Genomic DNA, 14,726 nt, shown 5'->3' with positions numbered 1-14,726 from the left:
ATAAAACTCAAAGTGCTGTCAGCCACCCATAGCCAACTCAGGAAACCAATCCCTAAAACTTTCAGTTTCATGAGGAGATATACTTTGTTCAGTTCTTTTCTGCACACTAACTTTAGATCCTGCTATTTGTTCAAATACAGAGTTATTGTAATATTGGCTGAACATCTGAATTACTGGAATTTGACCGTTAACAGAGCTTTTACAACATATTTTGAGAATCTCAACTCCTTGCTCAAGGCATGCCCCTATTTTTGATGATAGAAATCTCCAATCTAGACTCCAAATTTTGACTGCCATACAAGGTTTAAAGCAGGACTTAATGAGAGAGAGACAAATATTAGAAAGACACAGAAAAGGCTTTGATGATGAGACCCCAAAGCAAATAACTGAATTATCTAGAGAAAAACTCACATGGATAGAATACTTGGGAAGTGTCTACTAATTTATGGAAAATATTTATTCCTGTTGATTTGGGAAAGACATTTCACTGCGCTGACAAATATTCTAAGGTGAGATTTACTGTAGAGTGAATAAAAATATTTTCTTTCCCAGATGACATCACGTTAATGAGCCAGAAAATTCAAAGGGCTGACATTCAAAGGGCAATGATGAGTTGATTTTCTCAGAGGAACTAATGAAGTAAAAAGAAAAAAAAAAAGAGGGTGTGGAGGTGTCTTCCTTATGGTCTCCTGTCTTGAATTCAAACCTCAAAAGCCAGAAAAGTCACAGAAGTCTCTGTGAAGCATTACGTAACTGTTGCTTACTGGTTCAGGGACAGAGGAGAAAGGAGACATACAGAGAAGAGGCGTGAACTCCTACTTTAGATAGTTGTCTGATAAGGGCAATGGATTCAGATTTAGCCATATAAGCGAGATGAGACAGCCATATTTGCTTTATGAAAGGAAGAATTAAGAAAACGCTGCTGGTATCTCCATCTAGATCTCCCTTTTCAGTAACTTCTGCCTTTTCCTTCTATTCCTGCCTTTTCAATTAAAAAAAAAAAAAAGCTGTCAGCATAGGTAAAGCCACTGAAGTACCTTGCAAAGCCAACACCACGGCTTGTCCCACTCGAGTCCCGCAGTATCCTTGTAGAGATAACCTGCCCAAACGGTTTCAGCATGTTCTCAAGCTCCTGCTCATCCATTGAAAGGGGCAAATTGGAAATGTATAAGTTAGTTGGGTCTTGTTCTTGTTGCTGAAAAAGAATTAAAAACAGTTGTTATTGTTGCCACCACTGGAAAGACTTTTTGAATATAAAAACCAACAATTGTCTATAACTATTGGTACCGATTTTTACTTCTCAGGCCCCTTTCTAAAGGCTGCTCTTCCCTAGTATCAGTGACCTCCGACTTCAGTCACTGTTTACAGCAATCCTGAGAAAGCTCCCCTCCTCCTGTTACTGCTGACAGCAACATTTTTAAGCGGAGATAAAGGTGAATAATTGACCAGTTTATACTCTGTATTACAACTTCATGTTTCAGATTTTTCTGAAAGAAAACAAAAAGCAAAAACAAAAAAAGGAAGGACATTAGCAGACAAGGAAATACAAGACTGGTGGGAAGATAAGAATAACCAGATGTAAATCAAAAAGACAAAAGATTGGAATGACAATTTGAAAATAATACGGGGGGGGGGGGGGGGGGGGGGGGCGGCGGAAGGGAAACTAAGCATTTAAGAGTATGTACATTGCCAAAAAATTACCACAAGGATAGGCTGATACACACAGAAGTGGGTGGGATACTGTCGTCTTCTCCCACACATGAATGTTTTTGAGTTTTCACCAAACTTTTTATATTATGCATTCAGACAGTACAAAAGTCTTCCAAAAACTTTCACTAGAAACAAACCAAATGAAAGAGGAGGGCAGCCAGGAGATGAGCAATTTGAGAGGAGACAAATGTAGTCACGTCTCTGCCACTCTCCTGACCTTAGACTCTGTTTTGTGTGATCTATGTATGTACCCCGAAATTCCATCTCGATCAAAGAAACATTTTTGTTGAAATTGATCATTTCCAGTGTTTGTCTACAGATTCTCCAGCTGCCGTTAGGGAGCATCTCTCTCATGCTGCTAATTGCTGGCCATGCTCTGTGATGATATACTTTCTTAACCTACACAAATCTACATGACTTGCTCTTATACTTGCGCAAAACATTGATGGTGTCATTATGGCCCCCTGTACAGACCTAAGTCTCTGCAGGACGCATTATACTCCGTAGAATTTTTTTGGTTTTAGGAGTGATATGATCCAAAACAAATACAATTTTGTGGGCATAGTCCTCAGCATATTTTCATCCTGTACAAGAGGGCTAACTGACTTACAGGGAAGCTTGAATTAAACCAGAAACAAAACCCAAAACCATAACACTTGCCCTACTAGAATTAAAGCATTTATTAAAGTGATTATAGCTGTATAGGTGGTGATACCTTATTATGCAGGTTAGGCATCAGTTTGTCCCTAAGCTGCCCCTGTATTAACAATATCTTGGTACTGTGGGTAGCATACTGCATATTTTAATAGCTTGCTGGCCTGGGTATCACCCCTCAGTTGCGGCTGGTTTTCTCTAGGACAAAAAAGGAAAAGGACTTGGGGCTAGGGAGGGGAGGGAGGTCACGTTTTTTAGGCACAGAAATGAATTACCCTGTTCCAAAAACTGGGGAAGCAAATTCTATGCTTATGGACCTTCACTATTTGCCTTTTTACCCCTCACATTCAGTTAGAAAGAGCTAAGGTTTAAAGTTTTCTGTAAGGGTTTTTAAGGAATTTCAGCATCAAAGGACCTATAAAAGGGAAATGTGCTCCCATTACATCCTCCTGGTCTGCATGCTATACCACAGATATGACTGTAATTCCTAGCCACAATGAAATCCCAGACCTTACAAAAACTTTTCCAAGTGCCCAAGTGTTGTTCTTGCCCATCCCTCTACAGTCTATTACAAACGGCATCTGACTACCATCTATGTTTTCCCTTTTGTTATCTAGTGGAAATATCCCCCCTTCCAAATAATACTGAATCTCTACAGTACAATTTAAATTATCTTAGAATACCTGATTTCTTTTTCATACTAGAAAAATCAGTAGAAAGAGAAGGCAAGAAAATGGATTCAATGAGAGGTCAGAGCTGACATTAATATTCATTGCTGGGCAGAGCTCAACCATGAGGGAAAACCTATGTTACCATAGTTGACATACGGTTCAATTTTCTTCAGGTAGGAATGTGAGATGAGACAGTTTTCACATTTTTGAAATTATTTTGTTACTTAGATTATATTACCCAATTTTAATCTTTTTGTCCCTTGAAATATGTAGGCTTACTTCCTTCTTTAATGAGCACTATTAGCAAAAGCTTTACAGGAGGTTTCAGCCACAGGCATTACAAGATTGCATTTGTAGCTATAGGATAATTACCTGAAACTCTGAATAATATCTGAAAGGAAAAAATTTGGATTTCTTATTATAAACTGTAGAATATATTGCATACAAGGACCTGAAAATTTCCCCAAATAACATAAAACAGTATACAAGATGGATGATCAGACTCTTTACATATTTTCATCTGATTTGCTAATGTTTTTATTCTACAATAACAGAAAGTCTGAATTAAATTATAAAAATGTTCTCATTAAAAAGCCTAACAACATTTGGAAAGATAAAAAAAGTTCCTATTTTGTACACACAAAAAAAATTTAATCTGCATGCAAAAAAGAAATGCTTATATTGAGAAACACCTAACAGAGAAAGAAATTTAGTCAACTGCAGAATGTCAGAGCAATCTGTTTTGTTCAAGCAACTGGGTAGATCACATTCCTCTTCTCCTGGGCTCCTGTTGCAGCCTAGGGGGTTACAACACTTTTGCGTTCTACAGGCAATGCATTCAGGATGAGACACCATGAGCTTTCGTTTCCAAAAGGGACACAAAGAGCCGCTGCAATTCACTGTAACACATGAAGATCTTCCTCCCTGTTGGGAAGCTCGGTTCTTGTACCCATACACCTAGCAGAGAAAACTTCATACCATAAAAGCACGTGATGTTGTTAGAGAAGGGAATGCTCAACTTTGACAGAGTATTAGTGACTTTACCACTAACCCACATTGCAAATCCCTTAGGAATGGAGTGGAGGGAAAAAAGTGCATCTGAGGAAATTGTTCTAAGGAAATTGCTTTCTCTGAACAGAGAGCATTTTGTGACGGAAAAATCTGACTTGTGGCCCTTGAAACAATCTGTATTTTGCATTAGTAACTATTGTGTTTTAGTCAGCTGCATGCTGAATGGGTGACTGGAAAGGACTCACTTCTGCTTTCTTGACTCCTTGTCTATGTCACAGTCTATTACAGCCTGAATACTCCCAGGGATTCGGTTATTTCGGCTTTTGATCCTTCAACAGGACATACTAACCACAGTGGAAAAAGGGGAGTTTGAATATACTTCTACATATGCCCATGGCTAGAACTGGTAAAGACGGCAGACATGGGAGAGGAAGAGCAAAAAAGTGGCCAACAGGTGAGGATGTCACACTGACATCCTGGAATATGGGTTGAAATGTCATTCATCTGTAATTCCAGAAAAAAAATAGTTGAAATGCCAGCACATTCCACAGTGCACCAGGGCTGAATCTGCACTGCAGGTGCAAACCCACAGCCGCCCTGGGGAGCAGCAGCAGGTCAGCTGTAAGGACAAATCATAGAAGCACAGAATATCTCAAGTCGGAAGGGACCCATACGGACCATTGAGTCCGACTAGGTCAGGATAGATTCAGTTAATCCACTTCACTTTGGATGGATGGGGAACACTGGCCATGGGTTCTCAAAAAAGCTCATTTACATTACTAAGGTAATACTGTTGGGATAGACCTAAAGCAAGACTGAACTCTTTCTAGAGTCCATTTGGAATTTTACACAGTTTGGCAGCACAAACATTATACCTATTAGCGTGCAAAACATCTCCTCTCCTCCTATTTATTACTTACATCACCGTTCAGCTTCTGTCATCTCCACAACACTATTAAACCTTAAAACAGCTATCTGGGTACGTTTTGGGAGATCATAAGTAGCAAGTCATTTCCTTCCCCTTAGAACACGCTAGATTTCCAAGCTAAGTTCCAAATGGCAACCGCAACTAGGACTCCCCATCCATCTTTATCCTGCCTTAGACAAAAGGCACTGTGCAAACAGATGTTTGCTTTTAAACAAGCTTTTGGCATGGAAAATGGTTAAACAGTTAAAAATTCAGGAAGTTAGGAGAAAGACAAACTTTTAAACTCATCCCTCTGTCTCCCTGGCAAACAGCAGTTTAATATATTAAGTTATGTGACTTCCCTCCTTACCAAAACCTGTCTCACCATGGTTTGATTCACATGGTTATTACAGTTCTGTTTCAGAAGAGAAAAATAATTCCTTTGATATTCAAGTTTCTAACTTTTATTCTGGAAGTCAGCAAAAAAGTGAAACTGGCAAAAATATCTGTAAACATAACAACTCAGCTCAAACCTTGCCTGTACACTGTAACCGTTCTAAGTGCTTTCAAACGTACGGCTTTTTCTGGTGCTTAAAATCCATGACATCATGTGAGCTGCTTTCACCTTAGAAATCTTAAATCTCTTTAAGTTATTTGTATCACTTTATGGGAACCATGAAAAAGAATTAAAGTCAGTGAAAAGCTTCCTACTTTAGGGTAGCAAGCTAACATTAAAATATAAACCCCTGAACAACTGAGTTGTAGTTTTTTGGTTTTGTTTTTTTTTTTAATTTAGACTATTTAGAAAAACTGCTTAATTTGGAAACCTTCATATCTCATGCCATGTCTCCTCAGTTACCAGAACTTTCAGCAAGTCCTGAAAGACATTGAAAGTGGTCAATATTTGTGGACTATGGGCACTGTCTGGGAATTTGTGGGCTACTGTAAGTATCTCTATTATTGAGAAAACTAGGAAATCTTATTTTTAACAATTCACGTCAGCAAGTTTCTATCAGTCTTTTTTCACCAAATTCCTTTAGCTGCATCTCCAGAACTTCTCTAGCAGAACATAACAATACAAAGATGCAGAACAGTGCTCTTGCAGATTAATGTACTTCTTCCTGAAAAGCACTTACAGCACTAACTTAATAAGCTGACTACAAGACACAGTATTTCTCATAAAAGGGACAGAAATAATCAACTGCTAATACTAATTTCTGTAGAAAGAGGTGATGAGGAGTCCTACATAATGCGAATGCTCTACCATCATCTGAAAGAAATTAACAAAAACCTCCCTGTGCGTGTGGAACCGTTCCTAAATTGCAAACAAGAAACTTGGCAAAACGATAAGACATCTGTTTTCTCTTGCTCTGTGTAAGGTCAGAGCGAACAGATAGCCATTCAGAAACATGTGACTAGGCACTGCTCACAGCATGGAAGATCCTCTGGCTGATAGGGAAGGGATTAAATGCTTGTCTGCCTTCGTATAGAAACTACTTTAAAATTTACAATTGGCCTGTGTCTCACTGAAATATGTCTGGTTTAGCCACAGTTTTAATACTGTCTGACCACAGACTGTTAACAAGACAATTCAGGGGAGAAATCACTACCATAATCTTCACTTGTTCTCCAGAACTCACTTGTTCTCCAGAACTGCATAAACACTATATACGATATATATATATAATAAGCTAAACATTCTAATTCATTTTCAAAGGCACATCTGTGTTACAAAGAGGAATAAGAATGGTATGAAAAGGAATTTTTAACTACAATAAGGCCTGTGTTCAAGTGTGCAATCAGGCTATCACTGCAATCATACGTTCCCTTTTTATTCCCTGGCATTCTTGCTTTCCCTTTGCTAGAAGGGCACCAGGGTGCTCCCTGGGAGCTCTGCATGTTGCTCACGGATGCCACTGTTTTCAATAGAAAGCTGAATAAGCCCACTATGGTTCATAGCAGGGCACTGGACCCTTGTCCGAACAAACCACAGTGCTGCTCAGCAGCTGAGATAAGACTTTTGTGGGCTGAAGCTGTGTCCTCAAGGGAAGTGGTTGTTAACAGTCTTACTTTATGCACATGCAATTCCTGAAATTACGGACATCTAGCACCCAGGTAAGCAAAATTTGGCTTACCTTCAATTCATTTTATAATGACTTTTAAGAACTTTTATGAATAAAAGGAGGAAAATTGATTGTATTTACTTAAAATAGTCTGTTACAGTAGGATTTTATGGTGTTACCTACAGAAAGTACTACAAACTAGGTAAAAAGAAAACTTCTCTTACAAGACAGTTGCTAAAAGCTGCTGTAAAAACAAACTGCTTGAGTTAGCTCCTCTTTGCTTGTCATCTGTTCTTTGGCATTCAGAAGCCCAGATAAAGAATTAAAAAAATTGCAATATGCCTACCTTCCCTAGTTAAATTAAGTGCGCTAGCTACCATGGTAACTTAAACTTACTTTCTTACTTTACTGTGTAGGAAAGAAAACTGATATAATTCTCCAGAAGTTTGCCACAGTGAAGACAAGTGCAAAAAGCAATACATTATTAAAAGTCATAAAAGTTACCTGTTTCTCATTTTTGCTAACTCAAAACCATGTTCTTCATCAGCAACATAAAGGAAGAGAGACTTTAATAGATTGTGTTTAAAAGCTGTGGAAAAGCCTTGATTTCTGTTACAGAGATGAGGACAAGGGGCCGAGCAGCCTTTCCCTCCCAAAATCCACTTTTATATAGTGTGACAGTTCATCCTTTCCAAATATGCTTGGAAAAAAAGACACCTAAAGTTAAGGTTAGAATATAAAATAGAATTAATCCTGCATTAAACTTAGTTGGAAAGAGATAAAGCTGCCAGCACATGGGGAGTGCTTCACAGTTCTACCTTTGTAACCATTAGTAAGAAATACAAAGATTACAAATTCATGTAATCTCTGGGTTCTGGAGGATCAACGTGAACTCAGACAATGAGCTAATATTTAATCACAAACTAAAAACCAACCCCACATAATGAGTTTTAGAGAGTTTGGTCTGGTGCTTTGAGGGCCAACAGACTGCTCAAAAAAACAGAAACTGTATCTTAAGAATGGTAGAAAAGTCAGTATATGACTTCGCATTGTTATCACAGGCACCCTTCTGACACAATTTGAGTAAGAAACAATTCTGAAGATGGCCCTAATTTTTTGCACAAGCCTAAAATATCTGAAAATATTTAGTGATTTGTTAACATGAGTGTTAATACAATATAAGCAGGAGCACACTCAATTCATTTTGTTGAGTGAGCAACTCAAGTGGAATTGAAGATTTTAAGAAGGAGGAAATTATAACATTAAGAATCTGAAGCCTGAAGTCCTAAAAATGTGCAACTGTGGGGAAATCTTTGAATGGATAAACAAGTCTTCCCCCAAAAATGCACATTACTACATGGAACAGCATTCCTTGGCTCAAATTAACAAGTTTCATTGACCACAGAAATCTTCCATGTCCACGGACTACTTTCATGGGTTCTGTTACAAGTGGCATACATTTACTAAAGGTAAGTTTGTGCTTCCATAGGAAAAAAAACTTAGGAAAACACAAACTGGAAAAAAATGGGTATCACTTGTTTAAGTTAAAAATGATCTTGACAATCAATCTTACATCAAAGCTGTACATATGGGAACTAAAAATCTCATGAACAGAGAGAGAGAATAGAGGAGAGATGAAGGAAGGCATGGTTTTCAACAACGTAAAGTCTGGAGGATCAGGTTCATTGAGTCTATAGCAACTGTGTTGGACTTGGATGGTTAAATCATTTTAAAGAGAGGACACTACACTCATTTTAGGGACAGGTCTGAAATACAATTGGGAGAATACTGGAACGTATGTTAATCCTTCTTGTGATGCCTGAAGTACATTAGAAGCTCTTTACAAAAAAATGGTACCTCCATACATAGAACAGTTTTAGTAGATGTAGGTCTTTCACTTATATCATCTCAGGAACCTGTAAACCTACCATGAGCTAGACAATATGGCTATACAAATGTCACTGCCACACCAGGAAAGAAGCTGTTTAGCACTCGAGCTACCACTCTGCTGTCACAGTCACGCTGCTATTCTAGCTGGCCTATGTATCTCTACATTGCTGGCGGTACACACAGATATTCGCTAGTTGACTTTATCTGGGCTGTAAATACAATCGTTCTCCTTCTGGCTTCAGTTTGCTAGATAGAAAGATGAGAACTGTGTTTTTTATTAACCATTCTTATTCAGTAGTTCTTTATCTTTCATATTTACACATTAGTTTACATCCTAAAGAACAGAGAATTAAATTCAACTTTCCATTTAAAGGGGCCAGTTTTCCAATCGTTTCACACAGTTACTTCAGTAACTACAGCTGAACTCAGTTGCACACCATTTGATGAGACAGAACTTTGTCTGAGCACTGACTCAAATGTTTTATATTAAGTTTAAGGTCAAAAACTTATGAGAATTTAGGTGACTCATATCTCCACAGCATTTAGACCTCACCATCTCTAAAACATTCCTTACAGATTCCCAGGTTTTTAAATCTCTGTTCAAAATGCCAACATAGAGTAGATTTTATGTGTGCATCTATATATCTTCCCATACAAAGTCATTTGCTATCTGCTCTGAACAGCACAGAAATGTAGTTACCTCACTGATTTTACCTGTGGGGTGGGGGGAAGAGAAGAGACAATTCTCAGAAAATTCACTCTGACAGCAACTGTAACAACTTTTCTAACAAAGAAAATAGGCAGAGCTTTTCAATGCTTCTACTAATCTTAGCTAAGAATACACAACTCTGCAAAATCTGAGCTTTTGAAATTATTATTATTATCGTTATTATTATAGTTGTTGTTGTTGTTATTATTATTATTATTATTATTTACTGGTTTATTATCAAAGCACTCCTCTAGGATCAAGGACAATAAACTAATTACACTAAAGAACTTCCAAGAAACTAAGCTGACTGAAAATATAAATTAGACACCAGTTACCAACTTGCAAGACATGTATCTGCTCTTTCTGTACTTTAGAGCAAGAGATAAGCTGTCGGTTTTGTACCAGATCCTGAAACAAGCTGGTTACCGCTGCAGCTCACATCATCTCCTGAGCCCTTTCCACAGCCACCTGTACACCCTCAAAAAAGACGACCGACAAGACTGAACACTGGTAATACTCAGTTGGAAGAGAGGAGAGGGACACCAGCCCATTACCTCTGCTATTCTAAATACCCATCCAAAAGCTAATCCCGTCCCCTGGCAATGCAATATCATCTTACGTAAACGTTGGAGGCATTTCTGTTTCAGCAGTGACCAGACGATACTGTTCACCAGAGTAAAACACCTCCCCAGTCGCTTCGTCTCAGCCAAGCACTCCCAAATTCAGATCTCGGAGAGAGCAGAATAATAACTGAAGACATAACGTTTCCTGAGCAATGGTCTGACACCAGGTTCCTTCGCTGACACCAACATCGTGACACCTCCTGAGCGGCGGCCACCACCTCTCTGGCAGTGACCTCTGCGGGACAGAGGTGGCAGGATGCAGCCCGCCGCCATGCCTCGGGCCCCAGGCCCTCCCGCCCTGCTCCGCGCTGGCCAAAACATAGCAGGTGAGGCTAATTTTTCTGGAGTCACATCAACTTGGAAGCAGACTGCCAAGTACATGATGATCTTACCCCACGGACAGGAAAAGCTCACAAAGTCAAATATTTGAAGTCATCTCTACAGAACAAATGACAAAGGTTTTAACACTTATAATCTGAACCACTTCTACTAAACTGGGATTTGTAGATCAACTTGCTGATATAGTTTTTAACGCACCAGCATATAGCTACAGCAGGACACCGCAAAAAGGGGGTTACAGCAGCCAGAGTTAGAACAAGGCTTCAGCAATAACTTCCCTGTCAGCTGCTGCGGGTCAGGGACTACCAGCGCCTCTGGGAGGAGGGCACGAACACCCGGGACCCCTGCTGCTGGCTGACACCCCGGGCACAGCACCTCAACAACACATTTCCACGGACAAATCCTGCCAGCAGGCATTTATTTCTCTTTGAAACTGAAGCAGTTGTGGTGATCAGTAAAGGAAATCCATCGGCCAGACAGCCAAGAAACGCTCTTCAAATCTTTCTCTGTGATATTCAGGCTAAGGTCTGGACAATTTCACTGCAAAAAGACCACTTCACGGCACAGGTGGTAATGTGCAAAAAGATAAAATAATAAATACGTAAACACAAGTAAACTTCCATAGCGTCTTGCATGTGAAGAGTCTGATTTGCTAATCTTGCCAGAACAACTGTAAGTGACTGGCAATTTCCAGTTTGGAGCATCCAAGCAAGGATAGGATTTTTCAGGCAAAAGAAGAGCAGCACTGTCCAGAAAAAAAATAATCTAATGGCTCAAAATCGACAAAAACCAAAGCACTCAAACTCTTAGTCACTTGTGACTGTTGCGGTCCTGTTCATTGGGTTGGCTTTGGGGTTGTTTTTTTTTATAAATTCAAACACCCTTTCCATGTTAAGAAGCAGAGCAAGTTTCACTGGAATGCAAACTTCACAGTTACGGATTTCCCACAGGTCGCCAGGACTGACACAGTGTCAGACAAATCAATCAAAACTGTCGGGTACCAGGGTGCACATTTTTTCATTAATCCTAACAGAAAGAAATATCAGCAATATTGCAACTAACTGTCAGAGGAAATGAGTCAAAATATACTTATGGGAAAAATTAAGGAAGTATTCATTGGATTACTATAGTGAATTATTAGAACCATCTACTCAAGACAGCTAAATCAGACATCAAATTTCATTAGCAAAATTAATTTACATGACTTCACATTCTCTTTTCTCCCCTCCTACCTAGATATCATATCCATAAGACAGCAGACAGAAGTTTTGAAAAATCTGGTGTTTATTTTAAAGCAATCACCTAAAAACTAAAGATTAATTAAAAGTTATTGATTAAGCATATGTAAGACCTTCTAAAAAGGGGGGGGGGGGAAAGTGTTTTCCAGTAAGCGTGTATGTTTGTGTCATGGCTGTAATGAAACATGCATTAAGTATGAAACATATGGTTTCCATTTTGCTGCCCTGGAATCCATCCAAAGACATTTTATGTTGTTAGCTTAACTGTTCTCCTCAGCTGAGGAGCTGTGGAAAATATCTCATCTGAAAAAAATCTCTACCTAATGGATAGCTATAAAAGATTTGCTAGATCTGCAGCAGACTGCTTTATTAAAAAAAGCCTCTGAGATTATTAATTAATTACTAGATTATTACTTTTTATATATCAGAATAAAATTTTCAAACTGAAAAATCTGCTTTAAGAGGTACCACAAAAATATTAACAGATTATGATGGTAATATTTTCTTTATTTAATAAAATTGTACTGGTGTTTATGGCACTCTATTGGACCCAGGCCATCTGACCTAACACATGACAAAATCATTACTAATGTATCATCCCCTTGATTTTATAGATTTGAGAAACTTATCTTATGCCAAAAAAGCACTGCTCTGAAGATCACTTCTGGCTCATAAGCTGATTCAGAGGCAAGGATCAGTAAAAATGCGAGAAAAAGAAGAAAGATCATATTTATTTTTAATAACGCTTGGGTTTGCCCTGATGCAGAAATAGGTTGTCAAAGGGTTGGCTAAGAATTTCAAGACATCTATCATGAATACCCAGATTTAAGTTTTACTTACCTTAACAGAAAATATACTAGAAAGGCTGAAGACAAAGTCATAAGGTTAAATTTTGCCATGCTGTGCTTAAAAATTCATCCCCAAATTGCAAGGCTGCTAACCTCAGTAACAGTCAATGTATAAAACCTTTCATACTTTTGTGCTGTAAATTACTTCGGCTATTGACTTGTTCCAGGAATTCATGTTGTATTAAAACCGTTAAGCCTGCTGTAGTTCTTACAATCTATTGCTAATCTTCCTTCTGTGAAGCCAATGGAATAGCAGTATCATGAATACATTGATAAATCCAACCAGATCAGTTTGGAGACTTTACAATACTATGTTTCTTTATTTCATTAGTGGAGATGTTTTAGGATATGGCAGTTAAAAGTCCCCATTTTGTTACTTTAATATATCATGTGGCTGGAGGACTGTGCTGTCTGTAAAGGGTCTGCAACTTGAAAATTCACATTGCCAACACTCTGCTAATGTGCAAACTTGTGCATGTTCATAAGCCATTGCAAAAGTTAGTCAGTTATTTTAACACACCTTTGCCATCTGTGCCTGGACTCCACTAGCCTTTAAAGCAGAAACCGCCTTCTGAGCAGCTGCTGGGCTGTCAAAGTCAACAAAACCGTAACCTGAAATACAAAACTTATTTCATTAATGAGACAGCAACCAGCTTATAATCAAACAGTTCACATGCTACTAGCAGCTATTTAATACAATTTTCCTGATGGTGAAGATGGCCAGCTTGACCTCTAGAGTTCTTCATGTGGTCCCAAAAATCCAATCTACCAAAGTCCTTCAACCTTGAACTGGTGGGGACCTACCCTAGCGGAACAAATCAATTTCCATGCCCACTCGTTATCAGGACTTTGTCCAAATTGCTAACAAGTAGTATGGTGCTTTGCTTCGTGTTATTTGGTATGTATCTTCTAAGAACAAATGTGACATCATCAGCTTATTTCATAGAGATCACCAAGTAAAGCATAATCTTTTAATTTTTCAAAACTAAATTCTTAGTCCAGTTCGAATAAGTGTGAATAAGCCTTTAAGTTACACATAATTTACTTAAAAGTGGGAGAGGAATTTAGTTTAAAAGACACATATCTACTGCATCATAACCCAATTCTTGGTGAATTAGTTACTTCATTGTATAAACATAAAAGACAGTTAGATTTAAAAAGTGATTAAAAACACAGCTTCACTGAAAGCAAGTGAGTTTTTCCCCATTACTGTTACTGAAACCAGAATGTAAACAACATTGTCCTGAAAGCATTTCCTATGCCATATAATACCATCTTTAAATGTCAAAGTAAACTCAAAGTTAATTATAACTATTTCCATATATTTGCAATAACTTCTTTTCTTATTCTGAACAGCAACATACAGGTAATGGATTCCAGGACATCTGAACAGCAATATATCTTGGCCTTTACAGACACTGACCTTACAAGGCTAAGATTTCTAATGCAACCTGGGAGCTGGATGCTCAAGTCTCATCGAAAGGCAGTCAGAGTTTGGAAGCTACTTCCCCTACATGTTATTGCAAACCTCATTCTGAATTTTTCAACCCCTTTCCTTCCCACCAGTGAACCACCTCAAATATTAATGAAAACCCTCCCCAATGTCTAAGCTGGGTTAAAAGACAACAAACCAACCCCGCAACAATTAAAAAACCCCAAAGCACTAAAGGAGTAGAAAATGGAATTATTTCTTCAGAAGGTAATAGTATTCTTTTACAATATGTGTATACTGAGGACAAAAAGTCTGTGTAAAGATATAACTGAACCAGCTTTAAAGTCCTTAACTTCGGAAAAACAACTCGAGCAGCCTTGTACATCAGTGCAAGCTTATTTAACCTGCCAAGAAGCTGAAGAAAGCTGCATATTGTTCCGTGTAACACGTGGTGTTGTGGACTTAAATCCTGACATGAAACAGAGTAAATTAGCTCATATCAAGTTTTGTGCTGCCAAGGCAAAACTAACTTTCCTCACCCAAAACTAGCTTTTCATGCCCATGTCAGCCTAGGTTATCAACACCACCACACTGCAGGGTGCAATACAGACAAAGTTACATACTGATACCA

At 38.4% G+C, this 14,726-nt stretch overlaps 1 protein-coding gene across 4 annotated transcripts in view; it reads right to left on the bottom strand.

Moving 5' to 3' along the window:
• The window catches only part of RBMS1 (RNA binding motif single stranded interacting protein 1), a 148,985-nt gene that overhangs the window by 24,699 nt on the left and 109,560 nt on the right, over positions 1-14,726 (bottom strand). For all 4 annotated transcript variants that reach the window (XM_055717851.1, XM_055717852.1, XM_005442843.4 and 1 more), the window contains exons 4-5: positions 13,184-13,275; positions 1,038-1,195 (exon numbers count right to left, since the gene is read on the bottom strand). In XM_055717851.1, the coding sequence (XP_055573826.1) occupies positions 1,038-1,195; positions 13,184-13,275 (250 nt within the window). The remainder of the gene's footprint in view (positions 1-1,037; positions 1,196-13,183; positions 13,276-14,726) is intronic.

The sequence above is a fragment of the Falco cherrug genome, chromosome 8 (assembly GCF_023634085.1).
Source record: "Falco cherrug isolate bFalChe1 chromosome 8, bFalChe1.pri, whole genome shotgun sequence".
NCBI lineage: Eukaryota > Metazoa > Chordata > Aves > Falconiformes > Falconidae > Falco > Falco cherrug.
This window is presented reverse-complemented; position numbering and strand designations above follow the sequence as displayed.